Genomic DNA, 26,016 nt, shown 5'->3' with positions numbered 1-26,016 from the left:
CTACTCTCACGTTTGTGTGTTTTTTTCCTCCTAGTTTAACATATGGCCAATTTTGTCTTAAAAAGACAGTCAGACATTGTAATTATGAGTGTCCCGTTACAACATTTTCACTTCCAATACTATACTCATATAAGCATGAATCACACATTCTTTTAATACTTATTTTGTAGCATAGAATGTTATAAAAGTCTTGATTGAGTCATATTACAGTTCCAGAGAACAATAGTCAGCAGCAGTAGGTATGAGAAAAATGGACCCATTTACACTTGTATGCATGAAGGGTATAGTTTTATTTACAATGTAGTGGCAGCTAGGCATAATATAACGAGCTTCAAGGTGCTCAGTTAAGCATGTAAACTGGGGATGCTCTGATCGATCAGCCACCGATCAGTATTAGCCGAGTTCTGTAGCTTGTACTTACGTCCTGAGTAGTGTCCCCTTCCACCTTTTTTTACCGCATTCTGCTGACTTGTCACTTGGAGACCAGCTACTGTAACTACTGTTCGTGCATCGGCGTTTCAATATCTGATATGATCTGATACTGTTTTTTTTGCTGATATTGTATTGTATGTGTAAGTTGTTGCACTACCAGCTTAGCTCTTCAACACTTGACCTTCTAGTAATATTTCACTTAAAATAACCACACTGGAACAGGATACGCAAAGTTGCTACATCTTGGTTGGCCCAGTTCCCCCAGCAATGGTGACAGATTGTCAAGCTAAATTTCCTCCAGGTGCTTTGAGTGTCTTCCTCTTAAACTTGCCTGCGGTGAGTTTTTACAACACTGTTTGTCACCTGTCTGCCGGAGACAGCAGTCAGTAAGAAATGCACTTTTCTTGTCCTTCTAAACCCTGCTCGGGCAGTCTCAAACCTTGGTGACCTTCATTATGTGCTCAGTCACATTGCACTAAAATTATGCACTTCTGATTTTTCTATGAGCTGTGGTCTGATTGTAGGTTTATTCTAACCCTTGTTCAATGTAAACATAGAAAAAATAACATTAAAATAAGATGTCGACTTGATGCCTAAGATGCCAATTTTGGTCTTCACATCACATTCTCCCAGCCTTGTCTGAATTATTCAGGTGTTAATTGTAATTATGTAATAATTGTCATACTTCACGCAGGCCCGAACATGTATTTTCTTGAGCACGGGGACTTTGTAGGCACTGCAGGATATCAATCTATTATTGTACAGCAAAGTGTGTTACCAATGCTTTTCTTGGTGAACATGGTCCCAACTCCCTTGACATAATTAACCAGCTCCTCCCTTGTCATTCTGGGCTGGTCCCTCAACTCATCACAATCTCACAACCATCTTTACCCTGTGTGATGAAACCTTCCATGGGGCTCCAAGGCGATATTTTTCTACGAGGGCATATTTCCCAGTCCGTGCACCAGTCGTAGTGCTGGGACTGTTATGGTACCGCTCAATATGACACGATATGCAATACGTGGGTCACAGTAATGATAAAATCTCAATCGGAACAAAAACAGCATTATAGTTTATAGTTTGCAGTATTATTATTTAACCAGAGCACAAACTGCCATAGTCAGAAAACACAGTTTTAGTACAACATAACTGCAAACAAGGATGTATTAGGTGTCTGGCAATGACACTATTTAGAACCTTTTCAGAAAACACCACATTTCATGTCTCTGTCGGTGAATGAGGTGGCTGTGCATTTCTGTCGTGCCTCCCGCGTATCGTATTTTAGTAAGACACTCCTTACATACCGCAAAGTCCTTAGCCAGGTTTGCCTCATCCGCACTTTAAAAGGCAAAGTGAGTCCACACTGTTTATTTCAACTATGCTGGTGCATCTTTTAGCTTAACTTCACACACGGCGCCATATTGTTTGTGATTGAAAAAACTGTCAAATGATGACATTTTAGATTGTATGGGGAGAAAACGATATTCAGATATTCAGTAGAGGATCAAATATTACAGTACAAACTAATTTAGCACCTTTTTATGCCTCCGTTTTTATAGTCTGTCTCTTTTACAATAAACCTACCATAAAGGCTCTGGATTGTTCATATCTTTGTAAGAGAGTGTGTGTTCAAAATCTGCATTTTTTTCCACTGGAGATGTTATGTCCTTTCTGGAAATGATAGTTTTCCAGCTTGTGATTGGTTGAAATTGTGCTTTGTTTAGGGCCTCCTAACGACACCACCTGTGTCTTTGCCATTTGACAGTCTGCAATTGGCTTTCATGTGGACAGTTTTTTTTTAGGTTGCCGGTAGTGTAAACAAGTACTTGCTTTTATCGAAGAGAAGTGAAAAGTATCTGTCCAGGCCCACTGTCAGTTTACTTCGTAAAGAAAGTGTGTGTTTTGTTTTTATCCACTTCCCGAAATCTTCTTTACCGGTGTGAGTGAATGTATTTAGCATTATTATTATTTGTGTCTTTCGGCCTGTGTGGCGCAGTGTACTCTTAGTGTGTCCACTTGGTGCCACGCTGACCGTGTGCCAAACCAAGAGGAGGTTTTAAACAGTCTGTCCGGAGACCATATGGAGAGTGTGGTCAAGAGGGAGCGATGGAGGAAGGGAAAATGAGTTTGGGGGGGGCGGCCTTTCTTTGGCTTTTCTGCCTCTGTCATTAAGGTCTCCCATATCAAAGCCAGATGGAGCTGGTGCCTTGTGTGCAAGTGGAAGCGCAGACTGCGACCCACCCAGCTACAGACACACACACACACACACACGCAGAGTCCCTGCCCTTGATTTTACCGCCAAGAAGTGGGGCATCTGAGGCCAGCTTCCAGACCTCTGCCATCTGCACTCAGTTAGCTTGTGGGATCATACAGCTCATCAGCAGTCATCCAACGTGGTCATCTGAGCTCATCTGCTCGTGCAATACTTAACTCCTCATCAAGGATCATCGCCTGATATCATCATCATCTTTTTCGGCTTGCCTTTGTTATTCATCAAGGCTAAGGCAACTTGTGTTAATCTCTTGTGAATGCTCCCTCTCAAGTTTACCCTGTAAAGTGTCCTCGGTTAAGTCATATTCCTCGCATTGTTGGCATCCTCCCATCATGACTGGTTGGCAGAAAGGCAAGACTGTGGAATGTTTTCTGGAGGTGCTCGTCCACGGCTCTTGGCCGATTGCCGCATCAAAGATCACCATGCCAATTTTGTCGCCAACTCATGCACAATTTGCAGTCGTCCTGATCACGGTCTTTCCAACCTCCCGGAATTCTCATCTTTTTTTAACAAATTTGGTTGCAGTTTAGTACCCAAACTTGGCTGCCCTCACTGGGACATTTCCCCCCGTCAGTGATTGTGTGTGAAAGATTGTACGGCTGCCGGCCACACACAGCATGGCGTAGCAATGCCCAGGAAGTACGGGATCCTTAATTCCTGCTTTATGTTATGCAACCTCCATGACATCAGTATGCAGGTATTCATCAGCTGGCTGCCAGCACTAATGTTGCTAACGGGCTTGACTTTCCAAGTATCGCTCGATTGGTTCCAAGTTGCCTTTGCACGCTCACTTGCGTGGTGAGACATGTTATTTTAATTTTCTCTTCTGTCTAAAAAAAATCCCCACCTCCCTGTTGTACTCATTAGTTGTTTAAAGATATTTGACAGTTTAGCCCGGGGGGAGGGGGGGTACACACAAACATTTCAACTTCTACATTGGTTTCCTAAATTTGGCTGGGGGGCTGGGCCAGAAGCTGATGGATGGAGTGTTTGTGTGAACTAATGTCCCTTTTTCAGGACTACTTTTTTCATCTGGCGGTTGTTTTGCATTACGACATGCTTTCAGTGTCATACTAGGGTATAATGACAGACCAACAAAAATATTGAATAGTATTCCACAGTTTTTTATAAAATTGGGCCCCCCAGAATTGTTCATTTACAATTTCAGCTGTGAATGATAAAATATTGAATATCAAAGAGTATATGAACTTTAGGCCAGCATTTTTTTTTATTAGTTTTAACTAATTACTGGGATAGAAATGATTGCCTCCTTGAATCAGTTGTGTATTATTCACCTCCCAGACAAACCTCCTTGGCATACACATGGAAACACAAAAGCAAATGGTATATCACTTTTCTGCAGAATTTTGTCACATGTAGCAATTTTTGTCACATGGGGTTCCTTATTTATAATTCTGTAGTTACACAAACCTGTTAAATGTGGTTTTTAATGTTATTAGAGCCCTCTAGATATGAAATAACACCCCTATAGCAACCAGTAAAAATAATATTACACCACAAAATATACAGGGAAAGACGACACGTCTACTTTGACAACAATTCTGAATTTGGACTAATTTAGGCAGTAGGCTATTCCAGACTAATATGGCATAGTGCAATAGTGCATACAAATATTTTTGAACAGTTTACTTAATGAGATTCTAACAAGATAGTTATAAACACAATGCTAGATTTTTACCAAACTTAGCTTCATCCCCTGCCGTTGTCTTTTTGGCCAGTGGGAAGGGAGTTGAAGCAGCGAGGTAGCTGCACGTTGATAATGAAGTGTGTCGACACTACAAGGATCTGCTGTCTGCGATGAGCCCTGTGGCCAGGAAAGCAGACACCTTCTTACTCATCGTGTGTACTCAGACAGAACCTGCTAAGTCTGTACAGTACAAGCTTACGTGTGACTGAAGTAAGTTGATAAAGTAGGGTTGGGCAATGTGGACCTTAGCATATATCATGATAATTTTAGAATGTATCATTCAGTTGAGTCTTGTATAAAAAAGTACAAACCTTACTTTACCAAACCTACAAGCCATATAGTGAAATACACTTGTCTGAATTTGTAAAGCATTTATTTATTGCTAACAAACTGGCTAACTTTTCTTCTCAGCCTCTGCACACATTGGTACTAAATCTTCAACAAACTGCACTGTACTGTGATTAAGGAATATGTAGTCACCCATGCAATTCTAACGGCATATGGAAGATATTTTTAATGACACGATTATTTTGTTTAGGTAGACATGGGCAATCTTGCAAGTGGCAATCTTGCCCCGTGTCTGTGTTCCGTGTGTGGAGAATGATGGATTTATGCCACGATTTGTGCCACCATTGCACATTCTGCAGAGTGAACACTTCCACACATGAACGTTCCTTCACATTTCAATCATCGTATACTATATTGTTGTGGACAAAGCTGGTTACAGACTTATGTAAGAAGTCTAAATCCAAAAAAAACCTCATCCGGGTCGTTGTCTGTTTTTTTCTGGAGAGTACTACGATAGTAGGTGTATGGTGGGTTGAAAAAAAGTTGTGTCCATACTGTGCCATATTTGTAAATTGTTGCATCCAGACGCGAGTGACTCAGTGCATGAAAACAATGTAATACACAAGCACGCCTACATGTGGCGGTGTGAACAAACAAGCGGGCGGAACCATGTGACGCACTAAACCACAGAAGACGAAAGACACGTACATAAGTCCGTATGTAGCCCTCCGCTTTTCAAGACTTACGGGAAGTGGAAATACTTTTGCGAGTTTTGGTTTGTTGTCAGAGCTCACTTTTGATTCGATGACGAGGCGGTGGTAGGCCATATTCGGTTGCAGATTTCCCCACCCTGGAAGCTGTTTTTAAAAAATACAGTTTTATGTCATCCTGAATGTTGTTCCCATGCGGATACTTGGTCGTTTTGACCTGAAAACTTTCCCGTGTGGATAGCCCCTCAGTCTTCAAGTCAGGATCTAACCCAGAAGTAGATGCCATTCAGTTCACAATAGAGGAAGACCCCACTTTCAACAAGTCATCTGCAGGATCTTGTTTCGTGGGTGAAGAGGAGGCCATGTCAAATATTAAAGTGTACAGCGCAAACAACAATGTGCGTTGAGCTGTTAATTCGTTCATGTCACTGTTCGCTGTTACCGATTTGCGACGAGCTGCCAACATGCCTTGTTTTGATGTGACTTAATAGGTCAGCTGGAAAAGCCTTACATTTACCTGCTCTGAAAGGAGCATGAAAAACATCTAGCGTTTTCCGAGGCACACAGCATATGGCCAACAGTCAAACCAGAAATAGTGCTTGTAAAGAGGGACTTTATATACATGTATGAAAATGGAAGAGATTTATTTATTGGGGGAATCGGACTAATTTAACGCATGTAAACATACTAATTGTCATAGTAACTTTCAACCAATATCTGTCTTCACTGCCCCCATTATCCCCTTTTCTGATTGTTTACTCTCTATCAGGCACAGTGTCCTGGATGTACATACTGCCTTCCGGGTTTAGCCCAGAGGTCACACCATAACCCTTGACCTTGAGTGCATGAATGATGGTGTCTGGGTGTTGTGTTTTGGCTCCCTGGAAGAAGGGGTGGGGGTCAGCAGGGACGCCAGACAGATAGGGGTATCCACATAGACATAACACAAACCTAAATATATATATATATATAAAAGGACAATGATACATGTTTTGTTACCGGATTCTTCGGTACAGAACCTTTGATTTGGTACAGAACTGTACGGATCCTGTTCTGATAATGCTGGTCCCGATAACAAATTTTGCTGGATAATTGTTCTACAAATTATTGCAGATAAACGATAGTAATGTCAACATTATTTGAGACAATTGTTTCATTCATGTAATGTTATATATATATATATATATCGCTTTGTGTCTGCACTCGTTAGGGGCCCCGCCTCCACCCACTGAGACAAAGTGACAGGAGGGTAGACTCACTTAGTTAGCCCAGGTGTTGAGACAGATGCACAGTGAACTCTCTTGTCATCCAGCCTGTTCGGTGCACTGCGATACAAGCAGTCTAATCAAGGCTCTGCGCCAGTACTTCTATCTGTTTTGTTTCATTGTGTTTTGGTGAGAGGCGACCCTTATCACTTTGTTCGACGGCCCTTGAACACACCATAGTTGTGTTCTTTGAGGCTGCACAGATAAGACCTATCGTGTATTTTTCCTTCTGCTTAGAAGTTGATGTTGTGGATGTCTTAGTTTTATACACAATACATAATAAATAAATAGCATTCGATTGCTACAATGTACCACCCCTTAGGTATGCATTACGCTACAGATCTTTTTCTGTAATCTAAAAGTTATTTGACATCCGTTGACCTCCTGATCAGGCTAAGGTTCATACCTAGAAAAGCTGCAGAGGCAACTCTGTTTTGCCTTTGCAGGTCGTTGCGGTTTCCTGTATTGACTGAGTGCATGTGTGAGTTGATAGTCGATAGCAAATGTGGCTTTTTGCCTCTCGATGTGCAAACCCGCCACTGTATCACTTCAACACTTCAACATTTGATCACCGTTTACACTACATACACACATTATAAGAAGCCCTTTAGGATGTGAAACAAGGTTTCTTGCTTCCTCGCTCCCTGGAATCTCTCATTCCACTTTCCCCGCAGTATCCCTTTCCTCCCTCCCTCTAGAATGCATTAGCTGGTTGAAGCATCTGTCTTTCGCTGTGGGAACCGTATTGATCGCCCTTCTTTTTACAGTGATTCCACGTCCTGGCCCTCACAGCCAATCATCTTTCCTAGGATTCTTCTTCTGATCTCACAAAATCCCTTCCCAGTGGGGAGCATACTCTTTGTTGATGGTTTGTATCTGCTCTCCAAAAAATAATTGCTGAATTTATGTTTAGGAACAAAAATGTTTCTTTGCACCATCCTTTTACAGTAGCATAATAAGAATTTTCACTGGAAGGTCGGAATGGTTGGATGCGCAGCAGTGTTTTCCCTAACATTATTTTTTAGGGATGTTATGGTATGAGATTCTGACTGTATGATAACCTTGGGCAAAAATATCACAGTTTCACAATATTATGATTACATCTCTAAAATGTGTTTGCTACTTAAGAGTTTGGCTTCTCAAAATAAAGAAAACAATATGCGTTCAAAAGAGTAATCCATCACAAAAATGCCTCCTTTGGGAAGGAAAAAAAAATCACACCTCGGTGTTGCTTACTCTTTCGTCGTATCACTATGTGCCATCTCCTTGTCCGTTGTTGTGTGTGTGTCTTCCAAGCGGGTGAAGGCTGCTACGAGACTCTCGCCAGAGAGCTCATGAGCTCCCTGTGGTGATGGCTTAGCAGCCATTGGTCAGTGATCTGCTCTGTTGGGAATGATGCCGTTGAAATTGTTGCTGTTTTTTTTTTTTTTAACTCATATTGGCACTTTTCTATATTTCTGAGGTGCTGTATATCTTTTGAATGTTAAGCTGCTGTGTGATGATTTGAGCGTCAGCGTTATACTGAGTAATGACCTCCTGTGATTCTCGATGGGTTGACAAGCTTGCTGTGAGATCACTTGTAACTTGTGTGTACGTGTCCATAAAATGCTGAAACTCTAAATTCTGTAAACCTATATTGTCATATAGGAGGTTTCAGGTTCTGGCACAGTACTAATTATCTTGGGCCAATTCCTGATTGATTCATGTTGGCAAGGTAGTAATCTAATGTAAAAGCAGCTTAGCAATGTGTTGTTTACTTGTATAGCCAGCTTACTCATAGTTTTTCTTTTCTTTTTCACACTTCAGGAAGTTTGGGGAGCGCCCTCAGCCACAGCGCCTAACCAGGTGAGCGCACACACACATGCACAAACACACACACACACACACACACACACACACACACACACACACACACACACACACACACACACTTGCTCCTGCCATCTGTATGTTGTGGAAACACATTCCTTGTGTAGGATTTTCAGATTTTGGACAACTTTGCAAAAAGTTCATCCATATGTACATTGTAACACACTATTGTATACTTTATAGTGCTGCAGTTTAGTGGCTGGATTTGAGTTTTGGATTCAACCCAGTGGTTTTCATGCAGCCTTTATAGTCAGTATGTGACTGTAATGCCTGCAATGCCTGACTGTGTGTGTGTGTGTGTGTGTGTGTGTGCACACTCGCTTGCAGGCTCATTGGCAGTGCAAATGTGTCATGCATTGTATTTCCAGTCGAGTAGCTGTCCTGACAGGGCTTTCCCTAAAAAGCCCCCGCAGGACAGTCTTTTAGCCGCCTGTGTTGCCGCCTGACTGAAAATGATAGTGCTGTAAGGTGTGAGAAAGTGGGTCGAGTGCACAGACATGAATCCATCAACTGGGACTTGCGGATAAAAAGTATGCTTGTGTAGTTTTTGCACACATCCAAGCTTGTAAGCTTCTTTTTAATTCGAGTCTGGATGCAGTCCCATCGGATACGATCTTGCTTGTATGTACGTACCTTCATTTATATCAGAGTGTGTCTGTGGCGGTCCACCTGTGTTCCATGTTACTGTTGGTTCCTGTAAAGTTCTGTCTGCCATATTTAATATCACTGTAAATCGCTCTTTCCCCACTAGAATTTGATTAGAATGCTGCGGTATGAACAACATTTGGCAGCTTGTAAAAGATGACGGAGCCTCCACCGGGCCCACTCGGTTCATCTGATGACAGCATATTCGGTTTCATTTGATTGTTGCCGCATGTGAGGCTTTACATCCATTGAAATATTTTACTGGGTGCACTGAGGTGGATGTCAGCACTAAAAATGGCATCAGGGACGACAGTAATATATAAAAACCTGCTGTGAGTGAAAGCGTAATTGTGTAATAGAGAGGCCGCTGTTTGGAGGGGGGGGGGGCAGCCATTCTGGTCTGGAATGGCTGCCCATGGCTGGTACTTACTTAATATTGAATTATGTCTGTGAAATGAAGCTGGCCCAGATTCCTGTGGTACCGCTTGCTCATTATCAGGATGAATTATGGAGTATCACTTTACTGTACATGCTGGATTTGCAGCGAAGCTTTCAAAATATTGGTTTGGGTAGTAATCGAAGAAGGTATTGCTGGAGGAATAGGTGCTCAGTGACTCCCTCTGCAGTTGGCAATGACTACCACAGTGTAATCATCGTCAATGTCATCGACAAAACCAGAACTAGCCATTGTTTGCACATTTACTTGTGACTTTTCACAGAGACATAAATAATAAAGGATTTTTTTGTTTGTTGATATATTTTTCCTCCATTTGTGCATTTTTAAAGTTAAAATTCTTGTGTGATATGAACTAAATACATAAATAGGTGCATTTTATTAGTAGTTGTAGTAGGGTCTATGTTATAATATAATACAAATTCTGTCTATGGCATCTACTTAAGTGGTACCTTTTAGTTATAATAACGATACATAGATGGGATGTACACATAAACAGAACCAACTTAACCGGGTTGGACAATGTGCAATTGTAAAACGGCACTACAAGCTGTGCACTCAACGCTAGTGCTAACATAGCACAATGAAAAATGAGCATAAAGATCTTCAATTTAGCAAATAAATATTGGAACTTCTTAAAGGTCAAATTAGAAATTACATCTTGCTTGATGATATTGCGACCCAATGAGTGGCTATGAAAGAGGAAAGTAATGCTTACACAAAATATATACGTTTTAAAACAAATGCTCAATGCTTGAGGGGGTTTCAGGGTTGACTGGGATCACTTCAGTGGCCGCAAATATTTGGAATTCTTGTGTTGTATCGCTGTCATTTTTGTTTAAACTTGGGCAATGGGTCCTAATGAATCCACAAGGCCGCATGGGTGAACCTTGGCTTTCACTTTGAACAAGAACTTCCTAACAGCTAATTTCCCAATCCATTTTGAGCTCGATAAACTAAAGTCTGCATCAGCCGTCTTCCTCTCCAGCCCACGGTCCTCCCTCTCCCCCACTCTCTGTCTCTCTCTGAGGGGCCTCTTGCTTACCATAACAAAGGCCCGGTCTAACCCGAGCGTGCGGCTCCGTGTTGCGAGGCAGAGTGAGACGCGCTAGCGTGTCAGGTGTCACTGACATCTGTGCATGAGTGAAGGGCGCACTGGTGTCTGACAGTGCACCAAAAACATTGTTTCACCTTCTCTGAGTGCCTTCGGTTTCAAACGAGTGGTGAGAGCAGCGACTTTGCTGCCCCCTTTCCCCTCTTTTGACCTCCCTCCCCCCCCCCGGACAGAGACGACAGGCTTGCCGTGTCTCCTCCCCAAGACCCGTCCTCTCTTAACCGCTTAATCGCCCACTACCACCCCACTGGTCATTAACGGTCCAGCCCTCCCCGCCCCCTCCATCATTGACGGGACCCAGCTGGAGGGAGCAAACGGGTTTTTTTTTTTTTTTTTTGGCTGCTGAGGCGTTGAAGGGGGTCAGTGTGAGTGTACAGTATGCACATGTTCTTGTGTTGTATTGTCATTCTTCACACCTAACGCCCCCCCCCACAACAATCCCCAAAACAACCAAATCCAGAGGCTCTTTCTGTTCCAACACGGAGATTATAGATTATAACTGGCCTGTTGATGAACCTTCCCCTCCTTCCCACACACACACACACACACCCCTCTCACCCCTGTTTTGCTGTTCCAGAGAAGCCATGAGGAACTACCTGAAGGAGCGAGGGGACCAAACCGTCATGATCCTGCATGCAAAAGTTGCACAGAAATCCTATGGCAATGAGAAAAGGTACGTGGCCTTGACAGGTTGCCTTCTCCAATGAAACACCAATCGAATAATTATGGCACATTTCAGCACCACATTTGCGTCACTGCCATATATATGCCATAATATCTCATATTGTTCTTTCATTCAAAGTATGTTAAGAATGCAAAGTAGGAGACGTGATGAGTCTTGAATTGAATAGAATAACACTGATGATGAAATTGGGTGTTTTTCTTTGCATTACTGTTTAATAAAACCTGGTGTTAGTGTGTCCTCTGCTGGTGAATATTGCAAGCGCATCTTGGTGGAAAGCTTGAATAATAAATAATAATGATTTAGATAAAACTAATTCATGATTGATTGAAGAATTATTATTAGATATAATTTTTTGGGTGGAAAAATGTTGGACACTAGTAGACAGTGACACAAGTGACCAGGGGCTTTTAAAGTGACAACTTTTTTTTATTTTCGGTCCAGGTTTTTCTGCCCTCCCCCTTGTGTGTACCTGATGGGCAGTGGCTGGAAGAAAAAGAAAGAGCAAATGGAACGTGACGGCTGTTCCGAACAAGAGTCGCAGCCTTGCGCCTTCATCGGCATCGGCAACAGCGACCAGGAAATGCAGCAGCTTAACTTAGAGGGAAAGGTACAACACCCTCACGCCGTGATTGACGTCAGTTCCAAATGCCCCAGTCTCACCTGAATGTCCTCTTCCATCCCCAGAACTATTGCACAGCCAAAACCTTGTACATATCTGACTCCGACAAGAGAAAGCACTTCATGTTGTCTGTCAAGATGTTCTACGGCAACAGCGCCGACATCGGCGTCTTCCTCAGCAAGAGGATCAAGGTCATCTCCAAGCCCTCCAAAAAGAAACAGTCCCTTAAAAACGCAGACTGTAAGTTTGACTTTCTGAATCTTGTTGTTGTTCATCTTGTCATCCACCAGAGGGCAATACAGACTCCCAGGTGCTTGACAATAAGGCAGGGGTGGGCAAACTTTTTGACTCGCCGCATTGATATAACAAAATTTCCGGGGGGGCAGACTATATATTTTACACGTAACAGTCCACCTGGTATTATTGTATCTGTAAAATTGTCATGCAATCGGCTATTATTATTTATTATTTTATATTTATATTTAAATATTTTAAAAATAATAAAATATTATAATAATTAAAACAAAATTAAAATAATTATTATTATATTATTATTATGTAAAATATGCGAATATAACAATATCATTATGTATAATTAATATAATAATTAGCATTGATATAATAACTATAATAATGATAATAATTATTATTATTATTATTATGTGCTTGTGTCCCTTTTTTCAGGAGCACTTTGTAAACAACAGACCACGTCAAAAAACGAAATTGATAAAACCATCAAAAGGTTGGCTCAAGCCATGATGCCAGGTTGTATGTTGAGTTTAAATGAAATACTTTGGAAAGAATGGGCGAGCCGTATTCAAACACTTGGCGGGCCGGATGTGGCCCCTGGGCCGTAGTATGCCCACCCCTGCAATAAGGGGTTCTCACATTGTCTCAACCTGAAACTCACATTTTTAAATGGTCATTGAAGTACTCATAACACAAAAAAACACCATAACACCATTCAAAATGTTAAGTGTGAGGACGAAAGTGTGCGAATTGAGCCACTTTCCTGGTTAAGAACAACTGAAATGTGCACATTACAAGCTATTTTCTCGACACTGATCACACTGTTGACACAGCTGCTCTGTGAGCACAGGGCTCCTCTGGGAGGGGGGGCTAAAATGTGTCACTTTTGCTCTACAGTGTGCATTGCGTCAGGCACCAAGGTGGCGCTATTCAACCGGCTGCGGTCCCAAACGGTCAGCACGCGCTATCTCCACGTGGAGGGTGGCAATTTCCATGCCAGCTCCCAGCAGTGGGGGGCCTTCTACATCCATCTGTGTAAGTCAGTCAGGTGTTTGCACTAGTGTGGCTTTGAACCACTGTGTGAACTGTGTGATGTATTACAGTGGATGATGAGGAGTCTGAAGGAGAGGAGTTCACTGTGAGAGACGGTTACATCCACTACGGACAGACAGTCAAGCTTGTTTGTTCAGTCACCGGCATGGCGCTACCCAGACTGGTAAGAAAGAAAGCCACGCCCCTTTTTAAATCTTCTTTCAGGGAGGTTAAATGGCTTTTCTTTCGCCCCTGTCAGATCATCCGTAAGGTGGACAAGCAGACGGCGCTGCTAGACGCGGACGACCCCGTCTCCCAACTCCACAAGTGTGCCTTCTACCTGAAGGACACAGAGCGCATGTACCTGTGCCTTTCACAAGAGAGGATAATTCAGTTTCAAGTCAGTGTCATAACCCCCCCCCACCGACACCAATGTCCTCTTTTTCAAGTCCGTGTCAGTCACGTTTTCCTACTTCCTGTCTGCTTCCAGGCCACTCCATGTCCAAAAGAACCAAACAAGGAGATGATCAATGACGGCGCCTCCTGGACAATCATCAGCACCGACAAGGCCGAGTACACCTTCTACGAGGGCATGGGCCCCGTCCAATCGCCTGTCACCCCTGTGCCTGTGGTTGAAAGCTTACAGGTTAACCCCTTTTTTTTGGCTTCTGTTGGTTTTGTGAATATAAAATATAACAACATTAACTTGACCTTCTTGGAGCTTCACTCCATAATATAATGGTACAGGAAACACTGAGAATGTCTTAGATGTTGTATGCGTTTGTGTGCAGCTCAACGGCGGTGGCGACGTCGCCATGCTGGAGCTGACAGGACAGAACTTCACTCCAAATCTACGGGTCTGGTTCGGAGATGTCGAAGCCGAGACCATGTACAGGTGTGCTTTACCGCCATCTTGCCACCAGGTGATTGTTGTTGATTGTTGAATGAGGCTGGCCTGACTGTCGTGTGTTTTTCCTCAGGTGTGCAGAGAGCATGTTATGCGTGGTGCCCGACATCTCTGCCTTTTGTGAGGGATGGCGCTGGGTGCGGCAGCCCGTCCAGGTGCCCGTCACGCTGGTGAGGAACGACGGTATCATCTACTCCACCACGCTGACCTTCACCTACACACCAGAGCCTGGGCCAAGGCCACACTGCAGCGCGGCCGGCGCCATCCTGAGGGCCGGCAGCTCCAGCCTGCTGAGGGACGGTGGCAGCCAGGAGGGCGCTGCTGTCTATGCGTCTAGCGCCGCCACCGGCGCCGGAGTCACATCCTCGTCCGCCGCCGCAGCCGTGGTCTCTTAACACCCAATCCTGTCTGCCTTGAGAGCAACTATACCGGAGGATGTGGAATGACGACTTTGGGGAAACTGCTGCGTTTCAATATTTGGAGAGAAAAATGAGCAGGAAGAAACGCGGGGGTTAGGAGGAGTGACATCACAAAGCCTGACGGGACAAAGCGGGACAAGCTCCCTCCTCCCTTGCGGTCACTTTGGGGACCTGCCAGGATCCAGTCCTGGTGCTTTGGAATGTTCCTGCAGAGCACCAGCATCTTTCCACAGTTGCCACAATGGATCCGCCACAACAATACATCCAACGCACCTCCTGCCCCAAGAAACTAACAAGAGTGCTGAAATGGAGTGAATATTTTTGCACTGCCCTCCATGCTTCCATGCTCCCCGGTGATGGATGTATTGTTGTCTGAGGACGCAGAGGGACACAAAACGTGGCGGTGACTTCATTTTTATGGACCAAGGATCTTGTATAAGCTTTAGTAAAGGTACATTTTTCTCCATACCTTTTTTTGTATTAAACATATAGTACACTTTTGTTACCAAATAGTTTGTATTCCTCCTCTGATCTTGGGCTTCCCCCCCCCTCAAAAGTCTGCGAAGGTTTTCATTTTGTGTAGTCGTGGGGGGGGGGACCTCAGAGGGCCTATTTTTTATTATCATTGGTTTTTATGAAGTCTTTAAAAGAAAGAAAAGCTTTAAGCAACGCCTCTGCCTTGCCTTTGCCAATATGTGCGCCACGTCTCCGTCGGAATTGTCCACGTCACGGAGCGGTCCAAGCGGTCTTGTTGTTGGACGGCCTTAGCCTCACGTCATATCACGCGTGTTTGTGTCTTCCAGCGGCGTCATTAGCGAGTCAATGTGGCCTTACTGATAACTTCAGTTACACACACACACACAAAAACACGAGAACTGTTGTTCTGAGCGAGGGCATCCGCTCGCCTTCCTTCGATTTCCACTGCTGGTACTTCTCACGAGCGCCTTCCTTTTTCTAACGCGACCAACAAAACACAGATCCATGCCGATGAGTGCAGAAAGGCCTTCTTCTTTTGTGTATTATTGAACATTTACGAACAGCAATATTGTACAGCTCATCACTTGGTCCACCTGAGCACTACGAGTTCACCAGCCTGTGTGTGTGTATGCGCATGTGTGTGTGTGTGTGTGTGTGTCATTGTGTAATGGATTATTGAGTTAGACTCACTCCATTAGCATCCAAATACTCCAAAAGGTTGAGAAAGAAAAAAACTGGACAATTAAAGGCAATACTAAACAGCTTACAGTCCAACTGTAACTTGAATGTGTTAACTTTGTCTTTTTTCACAACAACACACAAAAAAAGGATTCGCTCAATCCCCTTCAGTGGAAAAAAAATAACACGATTTAAGTTGATATGTTTTATATTGTAATATTTTAAATTATTGGTACAAAGTTTCCCCTTGTCTGATGTCATAAAAGTGCATTATTTCCTGCGCCGCCTCGGTTGGCCTGGGTTTTGTTTTATTTAGATTTTTAGAACAAAAAAAAAAAAAGGCCACGTCCTGTCTGGTGTAGCGACAACAAATCTTTACGAACCCTTTACTGGCCAGGTCAGAGGTTGTGCAATCTTGAAACTGTAGATTTTATTTAACAGCAAGTCTTGTCTGTGTTTTCTAACTCTAGACACTGTGTTTGTTGCTAGCATTGCCCGCCTTCTCTGGGATATTTTGGGTTGTTTACATGTTGACCCCTCCCTTAGTATCATCATCTTCATCATCACAGAGTTCAAGGGCACACCTTGACCTTGACAACCTGAGCTGGTTTACACTTCTTTAAAGGGACGTGAGCGTCACAGGGTGTCGGAAATGTTACACGCCATATCTGGAGTTGTTTTGGAAAATGTTTTTTTTTTCTTTGTACTCTTCTGGAAGCAGCTGTCATGGTTTTGTTAAAGGAGCTCTGAACAATGTTTGTGTCCTGGAGAAATGCCAAATGTCTGAACATATACAGTAGGTGTCATGCACTGCACAGCGAGAGGCAGCTTTAAACCTTTTTTCTCCCTCTGTCGCTCTCAGCCTTACTTCTTCAGACTATTTGGGCTGTTTGCACTATAGAGCGCTAACACACTGTCACTGTATGTGTGTGTTTTCTTCTCGTACTGGTTATCGATGTAGTTGTAGTGGTATACTCCTTGCGCAAAAGCTAGTTTGTAACATTTAGCAATAACGTCACACAACAAGGGGACTCTTTTGTTTTTGTTTTTAATAGCATGTTTTTGTACATATTTCAGCTCCGGTTCATGCTCCAGTCTGTCATTAAAACACAAAAAATGTCATAAAAAAGAGAATTAAAAAGTGTTATAAAGTCTCACTTTGAATGTGTTTATATATGTATGGTGTATATTTCGCAATGAGTTGTCGTGTGTGTGTGTTGATTGAGAGGTTGACAAGGTCTGTCCACATGGTAATGTTTTCCAATGGCAAAATACTTGGGTGTGCCGAAACAATATTTTATATTGTAATAACAGCTTCCAAAGTGGCAAAATCTGGCAACGCTAAGACGTTACTGCTGCCGACAAGCCAACATTCATTCATTTTCGCGGGGGTGCTGGAGCCTATCCCAGCTGTCTTTGGGCAAGAGGCAGGGTACACCCTGGACTGGTCGCCAGCCAATCACAGGGCACATATAAACAAACAACCATTCACACTCACATTCATACCTATGGACAATTTGCAGTCGCCAATTAACCTAGCATGTTTTTGGAATGTGGGAGGAAACCGGAGTACCCGGAGAAAACCCACAAGAACATGCAAACTCCACACAGAGATGGCAGAGGGTGGAATTGAACCCTGGTCCCCTAGCTGTGAGGTCTGCACGCTAACCACTCAACCACTGTGCCGCCCTACAAGCTAGCATAATATGTAAAATTCTATAACATAATATTCTATAGTTTATGGCACCACAGGTAAGTATGCCTTATATATTACTTAATTTTCTTACTTAATTGATTTAATGGGTTAATACAAGCATGAAAACAAAAATTGGCTTCAATGTTCACCAGTCCAAATTTAGCTTTTTACACAGCACAATCCCAGCAGAAAAACAAGACAGACAGTCAATTCTCTACAAGATAACATGGCTGTGTTGTAAAAACTGGCAAATAAAAATATCCCGTATAACTGAAATGATTTACACCACAAGGCATAGCCTCATTCTTTCTGCATGGAGGTCCACTGGTCAATACCAGGAATCGAACCTTTCGAGAGTGCAGATGCCCAACAGCACACAAAACAAAAGCTAAGACTAAGGTCCAACAACACAGTACAGTTTGCTTCCTTAGTGTAGCAGATAATAGCATAATGAATGGAGTACAGACTATAGTGGTAGTGGTGATTCCACACAAATATTAAGTTCATGTGGATTAATTTAAATAGGTGGAACTTTGTGTGGGTATATTTTTACGTTTTTACGTCATTATCTAGTGCTATACAGTAGTTTTGATATACAGGAATTGGTGAAATGGCGGAACAAATGTACGGAGCCCTTATTTCTACCCGGAACGCACGGACCTATTTGCTGTGACCCTACCGGATTCTAACCCAGAATGCCAAAATAAAGGAATACATTTTCAGTTCTAAAAGGACGCATCCGCGTTAAGAATGATGGATGAAAACACAGAGTTATCTGTGACGATCGCTCGGTTGGTCCAACGCCTGACGGGAAGCCATTTGCACTCCCAAATAGAGCAGCAAGCTAAAGTGAGAGGATTAGCATGTGGCTAACATGCTAATGCATGTTGGCAGGACTACACAGCTGACTTTCGCTTTCACTTTTCTCTCTTTAAATGTCATGTAGGAGTGTCTTCACCAACCGGAGATTAAACTGGAATATCTGAAAGAAGATGTGCGTAGTTTCCTGAAATCATCAGGTATGACATTGAAATATTACATTAATTTAAGGAAGAGGTGATCAAAGTGCGGCCCGCGTGCCACTTTTAGTCCGTAGCTCCTTTTTTTCATATGAATGCATTATTAACGGCTGACCAGCTCATCAATTAGGTCAAGTGCTTGACATGTCTCCATTTAATCCAGCGGAATCTTAATTAATGTCATGAATCCGTTCCAATCTGACTTTAACCAAATACATTTTGGCTATAAAATAATTAATAATCCAATTAATCCATTCCAGAAAGCCAGAAATGTTAACACCAAACTGGCTTTTATAGTTTTGCAGTTATAGTTTTACATGCATAAAACTATTTAAAATACATATAAATGTTGAACATTAAATTAGCGTTTAATTAACATTTACGTTGAATGTAATAGATTTATATGCATATAAAACCTGCAACAGACGACAGGAGACACAGCAGATTTCCCTATGCAAACCAAGGCAAAATTATAGCACTTGTAAAGGTAAAAATGACAAGTGCTCACTGTAAAAGGTTTGATACCTCTGATTTAAAATCTTTAAATATATAATAACATCTTGCTCTCGTCAACAGGCTGGGAAAGAAAGCTCCAGAATGCAGTGTATAGAGAATTACACATGTAAGTAAATCATTTACAAGAGAATTGAGCCCATTTATGTTGACAGCCTGTGTAGATTTTGCAGATTTTGGTATCAATCCGATACCACGTGAATACACGGCCAGGATATTTGTGAAAATGAAATGAGAAATGAGAAATATCTATCTCATCACATTAGCATTGATCCGTCATTAATACCACCCATGCTACTAATACTATCAATTTTTAAGTTGATCTACCCGTCCATATTGACCATATCGAATACAAAATATTTACACCAGGGGTCTCAAACACGCGGCCTGCGGGCCAAATGTGGCTCACAGGACACTAGTTTGAGGCCCCCGCCTTGAAATGAAAGTTTGCGCAAGTTTGATATGGATGCTGTATGGTATCATGTACCCGGAAAAAATTATTACGTTTGATGCATGTTCATGTTAAAGGTTAAATAACTGTTAATAGTTATCCTCCCTATCCGTGTGGAAGTGGTAAGTTTTTGGCTATTTGAGTTCAAAGGGAATAACTTGAAGGCTACCGTTTAGGTCGCTAGCTCTCTAGTTTGCGAGTTAGCATGTGTCTCCAGACCCTGGAGTTGCGCAATATGTTGTAAATAAAAAGAGTATAAATGTGACTATAGTCGTGTTTTGTCATGTCTACAGGGCTCTAATAATGCTTTGTTCATTTTAATCTGAAAAAAATAATTTGTCTACCCACCAACTATATGTGGTTTCTTACGTTTTTATTATTATTATATTTATTTATTTATTACTGATTGATTGATTTTCTTTATTCTTGATTTGTTTATTTATTTTTCATAGATATTTGAGAACAGTGGAATGTTTTATCAGAGCTTTTCTTGTAGAAAATCGCAACCAAAGCAAAGTTTATTCATTTTTCTGTTTTTAATAAATGCGTTTTTTTTGTTTTTTTTTTAAACCTGATGCAGCCCAGTCTCACCCAGACCCTAACTCCAGTGGCCCGCATGTAAATTGAGTTTGAGACCCCTGGTTTATATACTAGGAGGAGGAGTAATATCTGAAGCAGAGGCCATTTTTGGGAGTTAATCCACAAGTTGCAAGTGAGACAAAAGCACTGTTTTCCTCATCACCATCAGTCAGCCATGTCCTCCAGCAGATGTTTACACGACTCTCAATTATGTTTAGCATAAGCAGGCTTCCACACATTCACGATACATTGATAAGAACCCAACTATTTGAAAAACACTTCCTTTACTCTTGTCTTGGTTTTTCTACCAGCCAGCTGCCTTTGAGTCACCCGGGGGCCACCGCAGAGCACCTTAAAGAGCCCCTAGCCTACATGCGCAAAGCCCAGGTCAGTCATCTTATCTCCTTTATGACATCACGGCCTGTCTTCCTTTTGGTTACTTGTTTCCAATCTGTCCAATCTCCAATCAAACACACAGGCCAGCTGGGAGAGGCGCATACTGAAAAGCCTGAACAGCATGAGCACAGAGTTGGGAGTCCCTCTGGCGCGTTTGGTAACATTCATTCATTTTCTAAATATATGAAAATCACTTTTGTGGCATGGCCTTGATTGTTCTAAGCCAGGGGTCAGCAACCTGCGGCTCCAGAGCCGCATGTGGCTCTCCAGCCTCTTTGTTGCGGCTCCCTTTGCAATGCTTGAATATTTTTTAGCACCCGTGTGGTGAAAATGCACGTCTTTGTTATGAGTTTACAAAAATCCAACTTTGTGTGAGACCATGAATGCATCCTGACTGAGTTCTGACTGGTGACTGAATGAGCAGACAGGATGCTATCCAGTTCTCTCTGACAGGTTAACATGAAGGGAAATGAGTAATACTTTGAGTTATTTGAGTTATTAATTATTATTAATGAGTTATTTGACGATTCTAAAAAATAAATTAGAGCTCATTTAAAAACAAAAGTTTATCTCCAGTACTAGCAAGAGTACTCCAACTCGTCTTTTTTTTCCCCTCCAATGTTGTTTTAAACATACAACGTTTTGCGGCTCCAGGCTATTTTTCTTTAGTGGGCAAGTGGGTGAAATGGCTCTTTTCATAGTAAAGGTTGCCGACCCCTGTTCTAAGACATAATGTACACTAGGCAACGCAATTTGTTCTGTTTTGCTGCAGAGGCCAGCTGCCGAGCAACAGGAGCTAGCCAACAAGTGGAACGAGATGGGCACGGATGAACCAGGTATCAAGCCTTCCCTGCATTGTGTACTTCGATACTCGCACTTGGTCTTTTGAGTGCATAAATCAAATCAAATCAACTTTATTTGTATAGCACTTTTCCTGCAAAGACATGCAACACAAAGTGCTTTACAGAGTTAAAAACAATTACTACAATTAAAAGGAAAACAAATACTAAGAAAGCCCCTCCCTCCCACCCTCCATAGTAGACGCACACACACACACCCACCCACACATACACACAATCACACACAGTAAAGAGACATGGCATGGCACCTTTGAGGAAACGCCCCCTTTGGGGCCGTCCACACTGGGAGGAGCCGCAGGCCGTTCCATCGGGGGACCAGTTCCATCGGAGGACCAGTTCCATCGGGGCTCCCCGACTCCCCAACAGACGGGTGGACCCCCACATTAAAGGGAGGAACCCCCAGCCGGCCGGGTCGAAGGGACCCAAGGATCGCACCCCCTCAGCAGACCCGACACAGCCCCCAGTGTGGAGAACCCCCCCCCCCCCCCCAGGAAACACTGGAGTTAAAAGCTAAAGACTAAAAGCATAAAATAGGACTAAAAAGATAAAAACATTAAAAGAGTTGTAAAATAGATTAAAAATAGTTAATAGCAACATAGTTAATAGTTAAAAATAGTTAAAAAAATAAACTAAAATAATAATTCATTCATTCATTTTCTACCGCTTTTTCCTCACGAGGGTCGGGGGGTGCTGGAGCCTATCCCAGCTGTCTTCTTGGGTCGAGAGGCGGGGTACACCCTGGACTGGTGGCCAGCCAATCACAGGGCACTTATAGACAAACAACCATTCACACTCACATTCATACCTATGGACAATTTGGAGTCACCAATTAACCTAGCATGTTTTTGGAATGTGGGAGGAAACCCACGCATGCATGTGGAGAACATGAGATGGCCGAGGGTGGGATCAAACCCGGGTCTCCTAGCTGTGAGGCCTGCGCGCTAATCACTTTAATACCGTGCAGTCGATAGTGTCAATTTAATTGATTGCTTTTTTTCAAATTTGGATTACATGAAAAAGTGGAAAAGAAAACACAACTGTATTAATTAAGCGTTCAAATTTAGTTGCTGGAGCCTATCCCAGCTGTCTTCGGGCGAGAGGCGGGGTACACCCTGGACTGGTCGCCAGCCAATCACAGGGCTAAAATAATAATAATAATAATAATAATAAATTAAAATATTAAACACTAAGAAGTATTGCAAAATCATACTGTGCAAAAGTATACTATACCATGTACACTTGAGTGTGAGAATTTTGACAGTGTAGTGCTGTCCCAAGTTATATATAAATATTTTATATAAGTATTTATATAGGCGGCACGGCGGTCTAGTGGTTAGCACGCAGACCTCACAGCGAGGAGCCCAGGGTTCAGTTCCACCCTCGGCCATCTCTGTGTGGAATTTTGCATGTTCTCCCTATGGGTTTTCTCCGGGTACTCCAGTTTCCTCCCACATTCCAAAAACATGCTAGGTTAATTGGCGACTCCAAATTGTCCATAGGTATGAATGTGAGTGTGAATGGTTGTTTGTCTATATGTGCCCTGTGATTGGCTGGCGACCAGTCCAGGGTGTACCCCGCCTCTCGCCCGAAGACAGCTGGGATAGGCTCCAGCACCCCCGCGACCCTCATGAGGAAAAAGCGGTAGAAAATGAATGAATGAAGTATTTATATAAAGTTATATATAAATACTGTTGTTGTTGCACACTTAAGTGGAAATGACAAGTTATTACTTGGGGGTCCGTGACCTGCTGTCCCAACGTTGCTATCCCAGCACAGAGTTGGATAACATTTAAGACTGGGTCCTGTCTCCCGTCTATAAATAGCACAAATAGACAAGCTGTCCTGAGAAAAACGTTTACCATTTTGGTTTCTTGACTGTAATTTATCATGCAAGACAGGAAAAAATAACAAACATGGATTTGTCTCCTTGCAGACTTAAGCCGCTTCAGGCCGGTCTATGCCCCCAAAGACTTCCTGGAGGTGAGGCCATGTCCCGACATCGTCGCTTTTCTTCGCTATATGGTTTTTCATCACAACCTTTTTGCCACCAGGTGGTTGTTGGCTTGCGGAACCCCAACCACAACAGCAGCGAGGACATCTGCGCCAGGAGCCACTGGGGCCTCATCCAGGTGCCCCTACACGTTAATGACATCCCACAGCTGGTAGGATCCTGATCCTCGTTTTTACGTCGGGTGCTATCTCTGCATTCATAATGAATACTTTTAATGTTTTTTTTCCTCTTCAAATGATCAGAGACGAGCCTACTCGGAACTCAGCCTCGCCGCTGGACAGTTGGGGATCGATGATAACGCACATATCCATCCAGGCACTAACACGCCATTATGTCATTTTAATGAGTCTTCACAGTAGTACAGTGGAACCCGTTTAAGCCAGTCCCATTTGTGGCGATAATCTGTCTATGTTGACCAACTCATCAAATACAGGTTCAGCATGTTACTAAAGGGCTCCTGCTTAGGTTGATGTTGACATACTCTAAAAATTGTCCAGGTTTATTTGAATGTTTAAATAATAATAATAATACATTTTATTTGTATAGCGCTTTTCAAAATACTCAAAGACACTTTACAGAAGAATGGAGTTGAATAAAAGCAAGTAAACTGAGTAAAAGATACATAAAAATACAACATTCATTCATTAATACATAGTTAAAACATGAGTAAAAACGGGGCACAGCAGTCAGATATAAAAAGTTAGACATTAAAAACAGATTTAAAGAGGTGGGTTTTTAGTTGTTTTTTGAAACTGGGAAGGTCAGGGCAAGCATGGAGTGAACGGGACAAAGAGTTCCAGAGGGTGGGGGCAGCGATGGAGAAGGCTCTGTCTCCCCAGGTTCGGAGCTTGGTCTTACAGGGGAGTGCCAAGGAGGTTTGAGTCTGAGGAGCGAAGGGGACACGGGGGATTGTGTGGATGGAGCAGGTCTGTGAGATATGGGGGGGGGGGTCAGATCGTGGAGGGCTTTGTAGGTTTAGCCACTGGAAGAAAGATTTGAATACAAAACTTTATTGTCACTGTAGTCGAGACATACAATGAAATTCAGTGTCTCATGAAAACAGAAAAATATAAATATCCAAAAAACTGTCGTAGGTTCAAAAATCCTTTTATTATGGCCCATTCTCGTTATATCTCCGGTCTATGTCACAGTTTTGTCAACATGAGGCAGCCAGTCCGAAATCCGTCATTAAAACGGGTTCCACTGTAGCACTTAACTTGACGAATGCAAACATTTGATTTCTGCTTTTCTGCAGATGCATTTGAAAACGACTATGTTGACATTGGAAAAAAAGGTACGGGCAACATTATTTTTAAATCCAATCCAGTTGTATGTAGCAAAAAAAAAAGCTGTAGATTGTAGCCCTGGTTTGTGTTCCTGTTACATAATGATATAAAACAGCCATTGTTATGCTGGGAAATGCTTAAGTTCGGCAAAAACACAGTTAATTAAATATCCATAGTTTTTGACTAATAATAAGCCATGTGTAGGTCTACAATCTTGTCCCTGACGTCCTTTGACAGCTCTTTGGTCTTTCCAGTGGTGGTGGAGAGGTTTCAATGGAGGAGTCTTTTATCCACATGGAGTTATGATTAGGTTGCTGAAGAGATTTCAACAAATTAGTCTCACACACATCCTCTCCCTCTTTGTGTCTTTGTGGTATCAGTGCTTGCAGAGCAGGACAGTGCAGCGGCGCAGCAGTACAGCAGACAGGGCTGCCCCACTGGGCTCCGGGCTGACCTTTGGGCCCTGATTCTCAATTCAGTCAATCATCCGCAGGTTGGAAAACAATGCATAAACACACACATGCAGTTTGTTATATAAAGCAGCTGCAACTATTCCAATATTAGTTCTTTTTTTTGGCGACGGGGGTTGTAAAAGAGCGTAATGTGGACGATGTGAGACAAAGAGAGTAGTCTTGGTGCTGTGTTAGGCCAAATAGAGCATGCAGCACAAGCGTTTTTGTTCCCGAAACATAATTTTGACATTTGTTGAGGTAAAAAAAAATCCAATGCAGTGCAATTATTTTGTTTCTTTGCACCACTGTTATTATTATATACTATCTATATCAGGGGTGGGCAAACTACAGCCCGCGGTCCACATCAGGCCCGCAAAGCGTCTTCATCCGGCCCATCAGGCATTTCCAAATTCCTTTTGCAATCTGTAGCTTGTACAAAAAAGTGATCCACAAAACAACACAACACGTCAACACACACGACACACATAGAATCTACCCACTGCGCCATGTGGGCAAACAAATAAATATTTACGTATACCCATATATTCCGGCTGCAAGGCATGCAGGGTAATTTGTGGTACTCTCCCAACATTTTGCAAAATTTGTTGAGGAGGTCGTCAGAGAAGTAAACGAATAGAAGTTAACATATCCAATGTTTTATTGTTCATATTGTGGTTGCAGCTGGACTACCCAGCATGTCTTGAGGTCATTTGGAAATAACGGTTTAAAGTTACATTTTTATGTTTAGCGCTTAGTTGTTGGGAATCACCCACATAGTTATACTCGTTGATTTATGTGATACGGTAACTTGTTGTTACCGTTAAAAATGTTGTGTTTTCATTTTGTTGCACCGTGAGCAAGTATGTTGTTCTGTTTGACGACTGCCTGTGTATAGAAGGTCCCGCCGCCAAATTTTTATGAAGCCAATGT

The 26,016-nt window shown here is 42.5% G+C and overlaps 2 protein-coding genes across 2 annotated transcripts in view; both read left to right on the top strand.

The window, feature by feature from the left end:
- rbpjb (recombination signal binding protein for immunoglobulin kappa J region b) overlaps nt 1-16,977 on the top strand; it is a 28,051-nt gene extending 11,074 nt beyond the window's left edge. The window contains exons 2-11 of the mRNA XM_058067697.1: nt 8,482-8,520; nt 11,335-11,430; nt 11,884-12,049; nt 12,127-12,301; nt 13,208-13,345; nt 13,414-13,526; nt 13,602-13,742; nt 13,833-13,988; nt 14,134-14,237; nt 14,323-16,977. Of these exons, the coding sequence (XP_057923680.1) occupies nt 8,482-8,520; nt 11,335-11,430; nt 11,884-12,049; nt 12,127-12,301; nt 13,208-13,345; nt 13,414-13,526; nt 13,602-13,742; nt 13,833-13,988; nt 14,134-14,237; nt 14,323-14,644 (1,450 nt within the window). The 3' untranslated portion in view covers nt 14,645-16,977. The remainder of the gene's footprint in view (nt 1-8,481; nt 8,521-11,334; nt 11,431-11,883; nt 12,050-12,126; nt 12,302-13,207; nt 13,346-13,413; nt 13,527-13,601; nt 13,743-13,832; nt 13,989-14,133; nt 14,238-14,322) is intronic.
- A 1,189-nt stretch (nt 16,978-18,166) lies between these two features.
- tbc1d19 (TBC1 domain family, member 19) overlaps nt 18,167-26,016 on the top strand; it is an 11,760-nt gene continuing 3,910 nt past the window's right edge. Inside the window, exons 1-11 of the mRNA XM_058066432.1 lie at nt 18,167-18,368; nt 18,466-18,538; nt 19,115-19,160; nt 20,393-20,468; nt 20,560-20,634; nt 21,250-21,313; nt 23,271-23,317; nt 23,389-23,499; nt 23,591-23,663; nt 24,604-24,642; nt 25,015-25,127. Coding sequence (XP_057922415.1) covers nt 18,270-18,368; nt 18,466-18,538; nt 19,115-19,160; nt 20,393-20,468; nt 20,560-20,634; nt 21,250-21,313; nt 23,271-23,317; nt 23,389-23,499; nt 23,591-23,663; nt 24,604-24,642; nt 25,015-25,127 — 816 coding nt within the window. The 5' untranslated portion in view covers nt 18,167-18,269. The remainder of the gene's footprint in view (nt 18,369-18,465; nt 18,539-19,114; nt 19,161-20,392; nt 20,469-20,559; nt 20,635-21,249; nt 21,314-23,270; nt 23,318-23,388; nt 23,500-23,590; nt 23,664-24,603; nt 24,643-25,014; nt 25,128-26,016) is intronic.

The sequence above is a fragment of the Doryrhamphus excisus genome, chromosome 3 (assembly GCF_030265055.1).
Source record: "Doryrhamphus excisus isolate RoL2022-K1 chromosome 3, RoL_Dexc_1.0, whole genome shotgun sequence".
In the NCBI taxonomy this organism is placed as follows: Eukaryota; Metazoa; Chordata; class Actinopteri; order Syngnathiformes; family Syngnathidae; genus Doryrhamphus; species Doryrhamphus excisus.
Note: the sequence above shows the minus strand (reverse complement) of the source record. Positions and strands in the feature narration are given on the sequence as shown.